This window comes from Nematostella vectensis, chromosome 12 (assembly GCF_932526225.1).
Source record: "Nematostella vectensis chromosome 12, jaNemVect1.1, whole genome shotgun sequence".
In the NCBI taxonomy this organism is placed as follows: domain Eukaryota; kingdom Metazoa; phylum Cnidaria; class Anthozoa; order Actiniaria; family Edwardsiidae; genus Nematostella; species Nematostella vectensis.
In genome coordinates, this window is record NC_064045.1 from 2,210,056 (window position 1) to 2,223,588 (window position 13,533).

Sequence of the window (13,533 nt, forward strand, 5' to 3'; positions counted from 1 at the left end):
AACAGTTACCATAATAGCCAGCAAATTCTATGTATTTTATTTTAGTAATCTTTTTTTATTTCGCTGCTTACTTCATATTTCTGAGAACTGAACACTCTTTACTAAATGGGACCAACAAGTACTACAAAATATAACTGCTCTTTTCAAATATATAAATACATAAATGTGTTCCTTTATCTCACAGGCTTGCAATCACTTGCTTTACAGCAAGCAAACTACACATCGGTTATAACTCTGTTGTAAAGCAAGTAGTAGCAAACCAATGCAGGGAGGGAATCACAACAACACCATTATTAAGAGTGCCACCTGTGATGAATACAAACAATAATTTATTAATTAATCAATATATAAGGATTTAACGCTATTTACCAGCTTTTCTCAATAATGATGGCCCTATCAAAATGGCAAGTTTTTAAGCAAATACCCTATAAAAAGAATACCACAGTAAAAGTCCTGTGTCTCCAACAGCCAGCAACAAATCATCCTTGCAAAATGCTACAGTAAGTTCAAGCATCAACTCCCATCAGCTGTTTGGGGGGAACTGTCGTCATATTTTTAATTGAATTATATAAAACACTTTGTTTTTAGATGGATATTTCAAGATTTCCTAAAATAGTTTGTTTTGCAATATCAAGCAAAAAATTTGAGGTTTATCAGGGCTATTTCAATCAGACAATAGCCCAGTTTTGAATTCTACTACGCCCACTATACAGACGGACTAAGGAAATTTAAATAAAGTGGGAGCCTCAGAGGCAAACTTTAAATAAAGTGGGAGCCTCAGAGGCAAACTTTAAATAAAGTGGGAGCCTCAGAGGCAAACTTTAAATAAAGTGGGAGCCTCAGAGGCAAACTTTAAATAAAGTGGGAGCCTCAGAGGCAAACTTTAAATAAAGTGGGAGCCTCAGAGGCAAACTTTAAATAAAGTGGGAGCCTCAGAGGCAAACTTTAAATAAAGTGGGAGCCTCAGAGGCAAACTTTAAATAAAGTGGGAGCCTCAGAGGCAAACTTTAAATAAAGTGGGAGCCTCAGAGGCAAACTTTAAATAAAGTGGGAGCCTCAGAGGCAAACTTTAAATAAAGTGGGAGCCTCAGAGGCAAACTTTAAATAAAGTGGGAGCCTCAGAGGCAAACTTTAAATAAAGTGGGAGCCTCAGAGGCAAACTTTAAATAAAGTGGGAGCCTCAGAGGCAAACTTTAAATAAAGTGGGAGCCTCAGAGGCAAACTTTATGCACAAACAAGTATACATCTACTGCAGCTTAGACTAAAATGATACAAAAATCTGTTTGTGAACTGTTCGCCCAAAACAACTGAGGCTTGCACTGTGTTTCTGCGCCATTCGTATCTGTGATTAGCAGGAAGAGTGGAATTCAACACTGGACTATTGCCATTCCTTCCTTGTTTTGGGAAAGGGGGGGTAGAGAGGGTAAACATCTTTCCTTATATGACAGCTTGTCCTTCCCATCTCTGCCTGTACACCGCCAGCTCATGTCACTTATTACTTCCTGCCCATCTCTGCCTGTACACCGCCAGCTCATGTCATTCATTACTTCCTGCCCATCTCCGCCTGTACACCGCAAGCTCATGTCACTCATTATTTCCTGCCCATCTCTGCCTGTACACCGCCAGCTCATGTCACTCATTACTTCCTGCCCATCTCTGCCTGTACACCGCCAGCTCATGTCACTCATTACTTCCTGCCCATCTCTGCCTGTACACCGCCAGCTCGTGTCACTCATTACTTCCTGCCATCTCTACCTGTACACCGCCAGCTCATGTCACTCATTACTTCCTGCCATCTCTACCTGTACACCGCCAGCTCGTGTCACTCACTACTTCCTGCCATCTCTACCTGTACACCGCCAGCTCATGTCACTCATTACTTCCTGCCCATCTCTGCCTGTACACTGCCAGCTCATGTCACTCATTATTTCCTGCCCATCTCTACCTGTACTGTACACCGCCAGCTCATGTCACTCATTACTTCCTGCCCATCTCTGCCTGTACACCACCAGCTCATGTCACTCATTACTTCCTGCCCATCTCTGCCTGTACACCGCCAGCTCATGTCACTCATTACTTCCTGCCCATCTCTGCCTGTACACCGCCAGCTCATGTCACTCATTACTTCCTGCCCATCTCTGCCTGTACACCGCCAGCTCATGACACTCTTAAATTCCTGTCCCTCTTGCCAGGCACTTAAATAAAGGTACAACTGTGTCTACAATAAATAGCTTTTCCTGGCCACCATCAGGCGTGGGTTGCATTAGCAGAAGGTCCCACTGAGGACTTAGTCTCAGACTTCGACTTAAACTCAGCTGAAGAAAACCTATCCAGTAAGGACTGAATAGTTTCCTGTAATGATTGCAATTCCTGGACCATTGTACTTCGAGATTCTTTTTCTTGGGATGTTTTAATTATACTACCTAGGGCGGATTGAGCCTGCGTTAACTTCATTTTAACATCATTATGGATTTTCTGGAATCGGGTCTGCTCTTCGACTAGGTAACCCTCGTAGACTGTACGTAGCTCTCGCTCCTGCATGTATTGAGCTTGTGCCTGCTGCAGCTGAAGAAGAGCAGTCTGTAGCGACATCCGCAATTCATTAATCTCTACCTCCAATCTCATGCTTATAGCCCTAGGTGGATTCTGATCCTTCCAGTTCCCTATTCCTACTACTATTTTCCGTCTAGGACCAAATAGGGTGACCCCAATTTCTTTTAAATCTGCATCAGTCAAAGTCAACAAGGTCTCAAAATCTATTTCCTGTTCTTCAAAGATGGGTATGTACTTAGCGAGCTTAAGGTCTTGAAGAAATGAAGAAACAAGAGGGAACTCAGGCGTGGAGGAGCGTGACCCATCCCTCTGCGTACCATCCCCATTCAGAGCAAGTTCTTCAAATCTTCTTCCCAAACTTCTACTCTTAACAGTCCCTCCACTATTTGCAAAAAAGTAGTCTTCAAAGCTGCCCAAGTGTGTGCCGACTTGGGCGGGGCTTGGGATGGTGCGTGGGTGGGTCATGCCCTGATGACTGGACACTGGGCTGCTATTGGGTGTTTCTCTCTTTGGATTGAGGGTCATGCCCTGATGACTGGACACTGGGCTGCTATTGGGCATTTCTCTCTTCGGATGGAATACTGTTTGCTGCTTCTTTAGCACTGCAAACAATTCAGGGCCATCTTGAATCTTTGGTGATTTGGAAACTTTGTACTGGCCTAACCAGTTGTTGACCTTGGTGTCTGGGCTGCCTGCGATATCTGGGTAAAGCATCAAGTCGTTACCTAGTCCAGGCTCGCTACGGAGTAAGGTCTGATGAGAATGCTTGTGTGACTGCATATCAATCAGGTTAACTATCGGCATGTGGCCATAACGCAGGGCTATCTGCCTAGCGTCTTCCCCGTGGATAGTCTTGGCTTTTGGGTTAGCTCCTGAGTGCAGAAGCAGGTTGAATATCCCTTCATGTCCTTCTTTGGCAGTATCCAGGAGAGGTGTTAAACCATGTTTGTTTTCACTGCGAAGCATTAATTAAAAAATTTTGTTACGTTTATAGAGCTTTGAAGAAGCAATAATCACGAATCACCACTGAGAAAAAAAAAGCAGACCTGTAAATCAATTGGCACAAATCACAAATAAAAGTCATAGACCTTGATAGCCAGTTCAGAGTTTGGGTCAGTACGCAGCTCTTACAAGCTGCAATTTGATTGGGCAAATGAACAATATCCGCTCCTCAACACAAAGAACGAGAAGAATAGAGACAAAAGAACTAATTTGTAGAACAAAGATAATAGGAGACAAAGCAGCTGCGTACTTACTCCAGAGTTTAAGAAAATATGCAGGGAGACTGGGTCGAATCGATGGAATCAGACCAACTGAGCGATTTTGCAGAAGAGTTTATATGGCGGTCTTGGAGAAAAATCCTTTCTACAAAGTTGTTTTATAAGATATGGGAAAACTAACCACATTCATGTGTTGCACACTTATTGTTTACCTTTCAACCGTGTTTTGTTTTGAATACGGTCAGATAAAAAAAATTAACGGATAGATTTACTTTGCTCAGTGAGCTAATTTGGTCGACTTCCGCTCGCAAAACATTGATGGAATCATGCTACAACAATTAACTTTGGTACCTCAAAACAAAATGATTTTTCGTAATATTTTTGCTAAACATCTAACAACAATATTGATTTGAACTTTACAGCAAAAAAATTGAATTTTTTCTACCGATGCATTTAATACTCTGATTCTGAGTTGTCCGATAAACTTTTACAGTATTTGAGTGAAGAAATGACTCAGGGTACTTAAAAAATCGCTTCGTAGAAATACCTTTTGCGCCTAATTCATCCCAAATTGCCCCCTATACGAAGTGCAATAAAGTCCTCACGTGTGGCAATGAATGATTTCACCATATCTTTTAAATCTGTTTTGTAAAAAGGATTTTTCTTCAAGACCGCAATACAAACTCTCTTGTGAAATTGCTCTTTGGTTCCGAAAGAGCCCATTCCCTCAACCTCAGTGCTACCTTAAACTATGAACTGGCCTTGGCTTCACCTTTTCTCCATATCCGCCCCATTATCAATCAACATCTTGACGACATTCTGATGCCCCTGGTGGGCCGCATAAAACAGCGCAGTGTCACCATGGACATCCATAGCATTGATATCCGCTCTGTTTTGTATCAAAAAGTAAACCACCGGCTCGTTACCACAGCTGGCTGCTAACATAAGTGCTGTGGATTGTCTGATAGAAGTCCTGGTATCCACAACAATGGTTCCGCACTCCAACAACAAGTTCACCACACTATCATGGCCAACATATGCAGCATACATCAAGGGCGTCCATCCGCCTGTGTTGAGATCATTGATGCTAGCACTGTTTGATTTGATGAAGCTCTGTACTAGATCATACTGTCCTATAGAACAGGCTGTATAGATATCCATGGGTACAATTTCATCATCTTCTAGCCACGGTGCCTTCAGGTCTGCACTGAAATTATGACTCAATTCTAATAAACTTTCCGGCGCAGCCATCATTACTTAAAAATTTCAATTCCGGGGAAAGGAACGAGGTGAAATCTTGAAGTCTTCGTAGTGTGGTGAACAGGAAATCTTTAAGTAAAAGTAACAGCGTGCGCGCTCCCTTTGCGTGGGCTAAATTTCGTATCGGAATTCACCTTCTAGTTGTACGCATGTCATCAGATTTCGCAAGATCAGAGAACTTTCCGGCAAATCGCAGACCGTTTAGCATGGCAACTCGCCAAAGATGGCTCCCTGGGCAGAGAGACTTGCACCCCTCGGTATGAGTAAGCAAACACTTTGAATGAATTGAAAATCGAACGTCGAAAACACATTCAAGAAAACACGAATACTACTTTTCCCAACGATTCTGTACTTTGTCTGTGGTTCTAATTCAAACAAAACGGACGACAAAAAGCAATGTGACAGCGCCTGTGGGGTATTTCCTGAAAAGCGGGCACCTTTTAACTCGCAGAATTTTTCAAAACAATTTTTGTGGTTTAGCGTGCGGAGGCCGCCATCTTGGATTCCTTGGTCACCTGGGGAATTGTGGGATAGGTGATGGGTTATGAAAGGGAGGGGGTGGGGGGCGACATACTCAAAGGTGCCGTTCACCCACGGGCGATAGGATAGTTCAGTAGTGTCAATCAATCAAACAGTCAATCAATCAATCTTTTATTGAATATATTTTATTGTCTGGATGGTCTGACGGTGTTTATGTTTTCTCTTAGTTAGGGGTTGTTCATTCTTCTTAAGACACTTTAAAATTTCGGAGCCCCCGACCTTTCATTGTACATTTTTTTTCGGTGCCCCCCCACTTCAAAACCCCAAAATTTTCGGTGCCCCCCCCTTAAAACCCCAAAATTTTCGGAGCACCCCCCCCCCTTACGACCTTAAAAAACAAAAAAGGCATTTAAAGCTAGAAAATGAATACTGCGAAGTTGACCTTGTCCGAGTTGATGATCCAGTCAGACTCAACCTGTCTAACACAGGGACTGATCTTTGTTTTTACCTTCGTAGTGATTTTCAAATGAACAGACATGAAAATAATAAAAAAGGCACCGATGATGGCACCGATGTAAATGTGAGAAAGTATTAACAGGTCCCTTGTCGCAGCACAAAGTCAAAGCTATTGGTGCTAGAAGTAGGCTCGATTTCCAGCTCGTCTCTAGCGACGGCTGGAAATAGAGCCTATGCTAGAAGGAAAAGTGAAGGAAGTTAAACACCGGCTGAAAAACAGGAGACAAGCCTTGTATGATGTGAACCATGTAGACACATCCTGAAATCTTGGGCTGCTAATGAGATTCAGTTTATAGATGATCACATGCAATCAATACATGCCACTGAGAGAATCTCATTTCAATTCATTCTGCGATTTCTAACACATACAAATAAAAAAGTGCTAGATTCAACCGCGACAGCGTTGCAATTGAAGAAGGCCAAAAGAAAAAAAGAGCAAAGAAAGAAGAAAGTCAGAGGAAGGAAAAATGCTGCCAAGAAGCTTGCGCATAAACTTTTTTGCCAACTCTACACCACAGGGTTTGCGAACCACGTCTTGTCAGGAGAGGCTAAAGAAAAGGCTGAAGAAAAGGTCAGCACCCGTAGACTCGGGAAAACTTAACTGCTACCAAGGTTTCTCCTAAAGGCGATCGAGTATCTAATCAAGGCTGGTGCATTTGATGATGAAGATGAAGCTCAAAGGCTCATGGATGTGCTCTCAGCCAGAAAGGCATCGAACTCAAAGGCATCATCATCATAAAAAAGGACATACAAACATTAGAGAGGAGCTCGGACACAGATTAGAAGACTTAAATCATTTAAACGCAGCGCACTACACAATCTGTTATGCAGCCATTCTTAGTATCTGACACTAAGGGACAGGCCATTTGACTTTTGGGGGAGGGGGGGGGTTAATTCAAGTCAGCAGGAGTTTTTTTCCCTCGTGATCAAAAGGCGGCAATTCTTTTAGGCATACTTCATATTTTTTTGATGTATAATCATGTTAAATGGGGCAGGGATGTTTTCAATCAGTTTGCTTTTCAAAATCCCCCCCGCCCCTCAAAAATCAAATGGTCCTCCCCTAAGGATGCCTGTAAAGGAATATACATTTGTACATATTTGTTTTTGTTGAAAATATTTTTCTCTAAAAAAGGGATAATGTCCAACGTAAAAAAAATTGTATGTTTACATACAATTTTTTAACGTTGAAAATTATCATTTTGGAGATTTGCATGCTCCACCACCATATGGAAGTTTATTTCAATTTGTTCCTGTTATTCTGATAATAAACTGTATCTGGAAATCCAACTGTCATATACTGGAAGTATCTATATTATGGTTTATAAAGACTGGGGGGCGAATATTATACACATACGAATATTATACACATACTCTCAGGCCAGTGAGCTGTTGGAGGGTTCTATTTTCCGGCCACTTTTTGCACGTGGAAATTCCCACCTTTCTTGATAGGGTCCCTGTCCGACATTAAGATTATGAAAGCCTCGGTAATACTAGCGAAAACTACTACCCTTAGGAGTAGCCGGATTTGCTAAGGTGAGGGGTGTAAAAAATCAAATCAAATCTGGCTATTTTTTAAATTAAAAACAACAACAACAAATACGCCTTTGGCTTTGCAAAGAAGAGGGGAGGGTAGCGGGTTGAGGGGAGGGTGCTCGCCTCCTATCCCACCCCTTAGTCACGCCCTATTGTAGACAAAAATAAAATAAAACTACTTCTACGAAACCGTATTTATTTCGAGAAACATTCCTATGTTATTACAAACGTACACCATATTCACGGTACCAAAATATACTCATACAACTTATACACAGACTTAATGACCAGGCCTTGCAGTTTCCTCCGTGACTCCAGAAATCCAAATTGTCCAAGTCCAAATTAAAGTGTTTCAAAATAGTTCTGTCCAAAAGATAGGGCGTCTAAAAGAAATATTTTCATCTTTGGGCAATTAATTTAGAAGCACTTCCTGTGGACGATGGAAGGACCAGACTCGTCGTATTCCTGCTTGGAGATCCACATCTGTTGGAAGGTGGACAGGGAAGCGAGGATGGAGCCTCCGATCCAGACGGAGTATTTCCTCTCTGGTGGAGCGATGATCTTGATCTTCATGGTTGGGGGAGCGAGGGCAGAGATTTCCTTCTGCATGCGGTCAGCGATACCGGGGAACATGGTAGATCCACCGGACAAGACAGTGTTGGCGTAAAGATCCTTACGGATGTCGACGTCGCACTTCATGATGGAGTTGTAGGTGGTCTCATGGATACCAGCGGATTCCATACCCAGGAAGGAGGGCTGGAACATCGCCTCGGGGCACCTGAAACGCTCGTTGCCAATGGTGATGACCTGTCCATCAGGCAGCTCGTAGCTCTTCTCAAGGCTGGAGCTAGCAGCGGCAGTTGCCATTTCCTGCTCGAAGTCCAAAGCAACATAAGCCAACTTCTCCTTGATGTCACGGACGATCTCACGCTCAGCGGTGGTGGTAAAAGAGTAGCCACGCTCTGTCAGGATCTTCATCAAGTAGTCAGTCAGATCACGTCCAGCCAAGTCCAGACGGAGGATGGCGTGGGGCAGAGCGTAACCCTCGTAGATGGGCACGGTGTGGGTGACACCATCACCAGAGTCCATCACAATACCGGTGGTACGACCTGAAGCGTACAGGGAGAGTACGGCCTGGATAGCGACATACATGGCGGGGCTGTTGAAGGTCTCAAACATGATCTGAAAATTGAATTAAACCATGTCATTGAGTATTTTAGCAACAATGTTAGCAACAAACATCCAAAATGGTTAAATGTTTCTTTGAACGTGCCAACACATAACACAGAATCACGCAACATATTGTCACGTAATCACAACGCGTTACGTATTCCTGATAGGCGGTCACGGAGAGAAGAGTTTATTTACGGTACTTTCCCGTATATCAAATATCATGCCGTTACTTCTGCTGTCTGTATTTTTAATTCCATTGTGTTAAAGTTCCGGCTGCAAAAGAAACTTATTTTGAGAGCAGAGGTACTTGATTTTGTTGTCACCCTCTTGGGACTAATTAGTAAAGTAATCACTGCCGACTTTGTCAAAAACTTTTATATCTGGGTCGACAAGGAACACGTTCTTTAGAAAACGACACGTCAATAATGCTCTCAGCGCAGCTTTATTTTGAATATTCTATTCATTAAAGTGATAGAAATCTGCGCAACTCGCGTCAAATTTGTCGCTCTCGAACTTTAATTCTGACCAATCAGAAGATATATTACCTTATAAGGTTAAAAGCGAACTAAAGCGATTCCAAACAAATTTCAATTTCATAAGATAATTCGAATTTCAGTTTAAATTCACTAAAATGTCTGTTGTGTCTGTTTAAAAAGCAATTAAAATATGTGACAAAGCTAAAACCACGGCAGCACGTGTCCGACACAATGCGCGAAAAAATCTGTCGCTAAAAATTAATAAATTAAGTACTAAAAGAATTGGGCTTCTTTCTTTGAATAGTAAGGATTGAATATAAAATTCGCCTGTAGAGACAGGGCGGCGGAGATTTGTGTTTATAGTATGAACAGGTGTGCAGAGGTAGCCATCAGTGCTTTCAGCTATTCGAGAGGGGTTATCAAAAAATCAAAATGATAATGAAACGCTGCCATCTCTTTGCTGTGACGCTACAGGGATTACAAGATATTACTAACACACCTTTCCGCGATTTTACTGGCGATATTGAAGTATTGTGTTTTAAGGGAATGTAAACCGCTTTCAAGATCTTTGCTTAGAAAATCAATCAATTGACCGATCGCGTGTTGTGTTAAGGGGTGTGTGTGAGAATTGATCTCCGTTGAAATTATTTCTTACTAACCTGTGTCATCTTTTCTCTGTTGGCTTTGGGGTTGAGGGGAGCCTCTGTCAGGAGAACGGGGTGCTCTTCGGGAGCAACGCGAAGCTCGTTGTAGAATGTGTGATGCCAGATCTGTTCAAGAATAATCACAAAGGCGATAAGTACTACCGGAATTTAAGCGCACGTGAGAATGCATTGAAATAAAGAAAAGCAAAAATAATATTAATACCTTCTCCATGTCATCCCAGTTTGTGACGATTCCGTGTTCGATGGGGTATTTCAGAGTGAGAATACCTCTCTTGCTCTGGGCCTCGTCTCCTACATAGGAGTCTTTCTGGCCCATACCGACCATAACGCCTTGATGGCGAGGTCGGCCGACAATGGAGGGGAAAACGGCTCGGGGAGCATCGTCTCCAGCGAAACCGGCCTTGCACATACCGGAGCCATTGTCAACAACCAGAGCAGCTACATCGTCTTCCATTTTGAAGCAAAGAGAGGTAAAGACTGTGAAATTATAACGAACTTGGATTCAAGTCACTCCTAGGACTGCTGGTGCATAAGCGATGAGACAAATGAGTTTCGCCGCCTTTATACCACGGCGTGCGCACGAGGCCAACACATCTTACCATATAAGGGCATAAATATGGGCAATTTTCGGTAAAGTCATCATTTGGTTTCATTTGAGGAAATTAAAATAACCGCGACCGCGATATAGTAAATCTAAAACCAGCGGTAATACATCTAAAATAAGATAAACCATGATTGACAAGCATGGCTCGAACGCTGGTTTTCTATCGATCTCTTTTCGGATATCGGATTTTCAACTTTGGTGTTCAATATGTTGCGTTATTTGTAGTTTTTAGTTTCGGAATTTATTTTTTTAGAGTAATGTAAACATTTTAGAAATTGACCCAGACTCTGGATCAAACAACAAGCTCCGGCACGGTCCAAGTGACACCCGTGAACCACCTCCATATACGGGCAATCCTGCCGATTTCCAACCTGTTTGACAAGTGTATATCACACCTAGACTGATGAAGAGCCTGTCAACGCTCACTCCTCGGTTATACAGTACACAGACCACTTAACTAAATTCACCCACACACTCGCTTTACTCGGTTTACAAAGTTATCCGCGGGAGCTGTTTTATGGTCACAAGTAATGAATATTAATATAAGAATCGATTGTTAAGGTTTTGTAGGGAAAATGACAACACAATAATAGTTTTGGAATTTTGTGGAGATTTACTTGGTTTACATATATTAAAAGCAGAATATTAGTTGTTATTTGAAGGGAGAATTTAGTAAGCTTTAAGATGGGGAATGATCAAACTCGGCTTGCAAAAACATGCCCTCTCTCTAGTCTAGTATTTTAGGATCGTGCATAAAACTGATATATATATTTTTTATGAGAATACAATCCATACCCGTACGTTAATCTCTGCAATGATCAATATTATTCAGAGGTAAGGCGAAAGCAGAAAGTAAGGTAACAGAGAATTTCAGAATCAACTTTGTCACGCAACGACAATGTCACGCACCATAAAAGGATTTCTTTAACCTTACTTAGATAAAATGTATCCAAATCTATGTTGTAGGGACAAAAACTCCGGCATTCACGATATATCTACCACAATTAATCTGTAAACAAGATTGAGGTAAGCAATTGAAAGCTAAAGAACGAAAACGTGAAATAAACTTGTATGTGTCTATGTCGGTGAACATATTTCGTTGAAGAAAGCTGAGTGTAGATCAATGAAGCAACCAAAAAGATAAAATCGCAAATGAAAGAACCTTTGATTTATAATAATCAAGAAGGTACTCTTCCCTTTTTTGGAAACACAAAAAAGTCTATAGCAAAAGAAGAGGTCATCTTCCTAAAGCATCACTGATTTGAAATGTGGAAAATACGGCTCTTCCATTATGAGTTTTTTCAAGCAAACATAATTCCATCCTCGGGATATGAGGGGAAGACCCTGGGAACGAGAATGACATAATTCCAGTTTCAAGCAAGATCAATAGAATGATTAATGGCCGCTGGGGCAGTTCAAGTAAGCAAAATAAATAAACACGCATGGGAGAATGTCTGACAGAGGCAGTTCGGCTAGAAGTAATTTTCTATTACAGTGGAACCTGGATTTTACGATATGCCTCGGGAGAAAGAAAATGTATCGTAAAATCGAGGTATCGTTGCAAAGAGGTCCTCGATTTTACGATAACAAGGAGAATCCATTAAAAATATCGTCGTAGCGAGGTCGTGTTTATAATTAACTTTGACAAAATAGTAATATTGTAACTGTAGTCTGTGTAAGACTGCACAGTTACTTTCTGTAAGACTGTAATCTGTGTTAAACGAGATCTGTCAAGTCAAAAAATCGTTAACTGTACTGTACGTGTGCGGCGTCTCGAGTTTTTTTCTCTTTGTTGATAGACAGAATAAGTAATATCGTTGTATCGAGGTCAAAATTACGCTTGGTAGAACAGATTTGAATCGTAAAATCGAGAATGTCGTAAGATCGAGGTAATTTCTTTTACGTTTCACTGTTTTTCCGCCGGGAGAAAGGAACACCATCGTAAAATCGAGGTTATCGTAAAATCCAGGTTCCACTGTATGATTCTGATGTATTTTGATCTCAAAGCTATAAAAAAATCTTAATAAGGTTTAAGTGTCATATTTTTCTTCGTTTATTGTTGCCATGATGAAAATGAATTTAGAAAAAAAAAGTATGACACGTACACGATTGAAATATCGACATTAATCTTGTCGGCATTTAGACAAAAATATTAGTAATTAATATAAGCACACTGAAAACTAAGATAAAAAGTTGCAAACGACAAAAATTATGTCTATCTGCGACATACTTTGAAACAGCCTTTGTACGTATGGTATATCTCTATGAACAAAACACAAAGGACATGTTTGTTGGTTGTTTTTACAAAGGCTCCCTTGTTTGTGTCAGCCGGAGGTCAAAATTACGTGAAATACATGCAGGGAGGGTTAGAGAGACCTGTGGTAGGATAAAGCCATATTTCTTGCACAAAAAGGACCACGGATTTCGTATTCTTGGCGCTAATTGACACCTAAACTATTTTCGAAGTTTTGCTGAAGCCAAAAAGTTACCCGAAAAGTCTCGGATGACTGCGAGGTCCCGAGAACTTTCTTAATATTAAAGCCTGTGAATTTCGGGCCCGAGAAGTCCGTGAAAGATCAAAATATATAAATCTATGAAGAGGATCATCCTTCACATGAATCTTTGTGGTAAAATACGATGTTTGAGCCAGCTTTTCAAATTTAAGGAATAAAACGTTTTCGGGCCCAAGAATTCTCGGGTATTTCGAGAAACGAGCCCCTGGACCCACAGCCCACCCCCTCCCCCACAAAAATCATAAATGCTAAATAAACACAACGAGATCAAGTTACTCAGGCATCAGCCTAAGGGATAAATGGTCTTAAAGATACGCATCAAACCAAGGTGATAGAAAATTTTCTTCGGCCAAATAATAGCTCAGGGTTTTAGACAAATTTCATATCGAGCAGGGAACAGTGAAACATAACTCAAAAAAGTTCCAGGTTAACGTGCGAGCGTTTTCCCGCCAAATTTGTCAAGTATTGATTGGTGCACAACATTTAGTCACGTGTTAGCGCATATCAGTAATAAAGAGATTGAAAAGCCTTACATCTAGC

The 13,533-nt window shown here is 41.4% G+C and overlaps 2 protein-coding genes across 3 annotated transcripts; both read right to left on the reverse strand.

The window, feature by feature from the left end:
• Positions 1 to 16: 16 nt before the first annotated feature.
• LOC116616372 (ankyrin repeat and SAM domain-containing protein 3) lies at positions 17 to 5,567 on the reverse strand. 2 transcript variants are annotated; one of them, XR_007305181.1, is made up of 3 exons: positions 4,546 to 5,567; positions 2,143 to 3,508; positions 17 to 1,950 (listed from the first exon to the last, which is right to left on the reverse strand). XR_007305181.1 is itself a non-coding variant. In XM_032378480.2 (2 exons), exons 1-2 carry the CDS (start codon positions 5,025 to 5,027, stop codon positions 2,248 to 2,250), a joined length of 1,743 nt encoding a protein of 580 aa, XP_032234371.2. In that variant the 5' UTR covers positions 5,028 to 5,567; the 3' UTR covers positions 17 to 2,247. The 2 variants fall into 2 exon arrangements, 1 of the variants encoding a protein (XP_032234371.2); XM_032378480.2 differs by having other exon boundaries at positions 17 to 3,508.
• Positions 5,568 to 7,741: 2,174 nt separating this feature from the next.
• Positions 7,742 to 10,419, reverse strand: LOC5509562 (actin, cytoplasmic 1). The gene is made up of 3 exons (XM_001630019.3): positions 10,079 to 10,419; positions 9,871 to 9,981; positions 7,742 to 8,744 (listed from the first exon to the last, which is right to left on the reverse strand). The coding sequence occupies exons 1-3, from the start codon at positions 10,328 to 10,330 to the stop codon at positions 7,980 to 7,982; spliced, it is 1,128 nt and encodes a 375-aa protein (XP_001630069.1). The 5' UTR covers positions 10,331 to 10,419; the 3' UTR covers positions 7,742 to 7,979.
• Between the last annotated feature and the right edge of the window lie 3,114 nt (positions 10,420 to 13,533).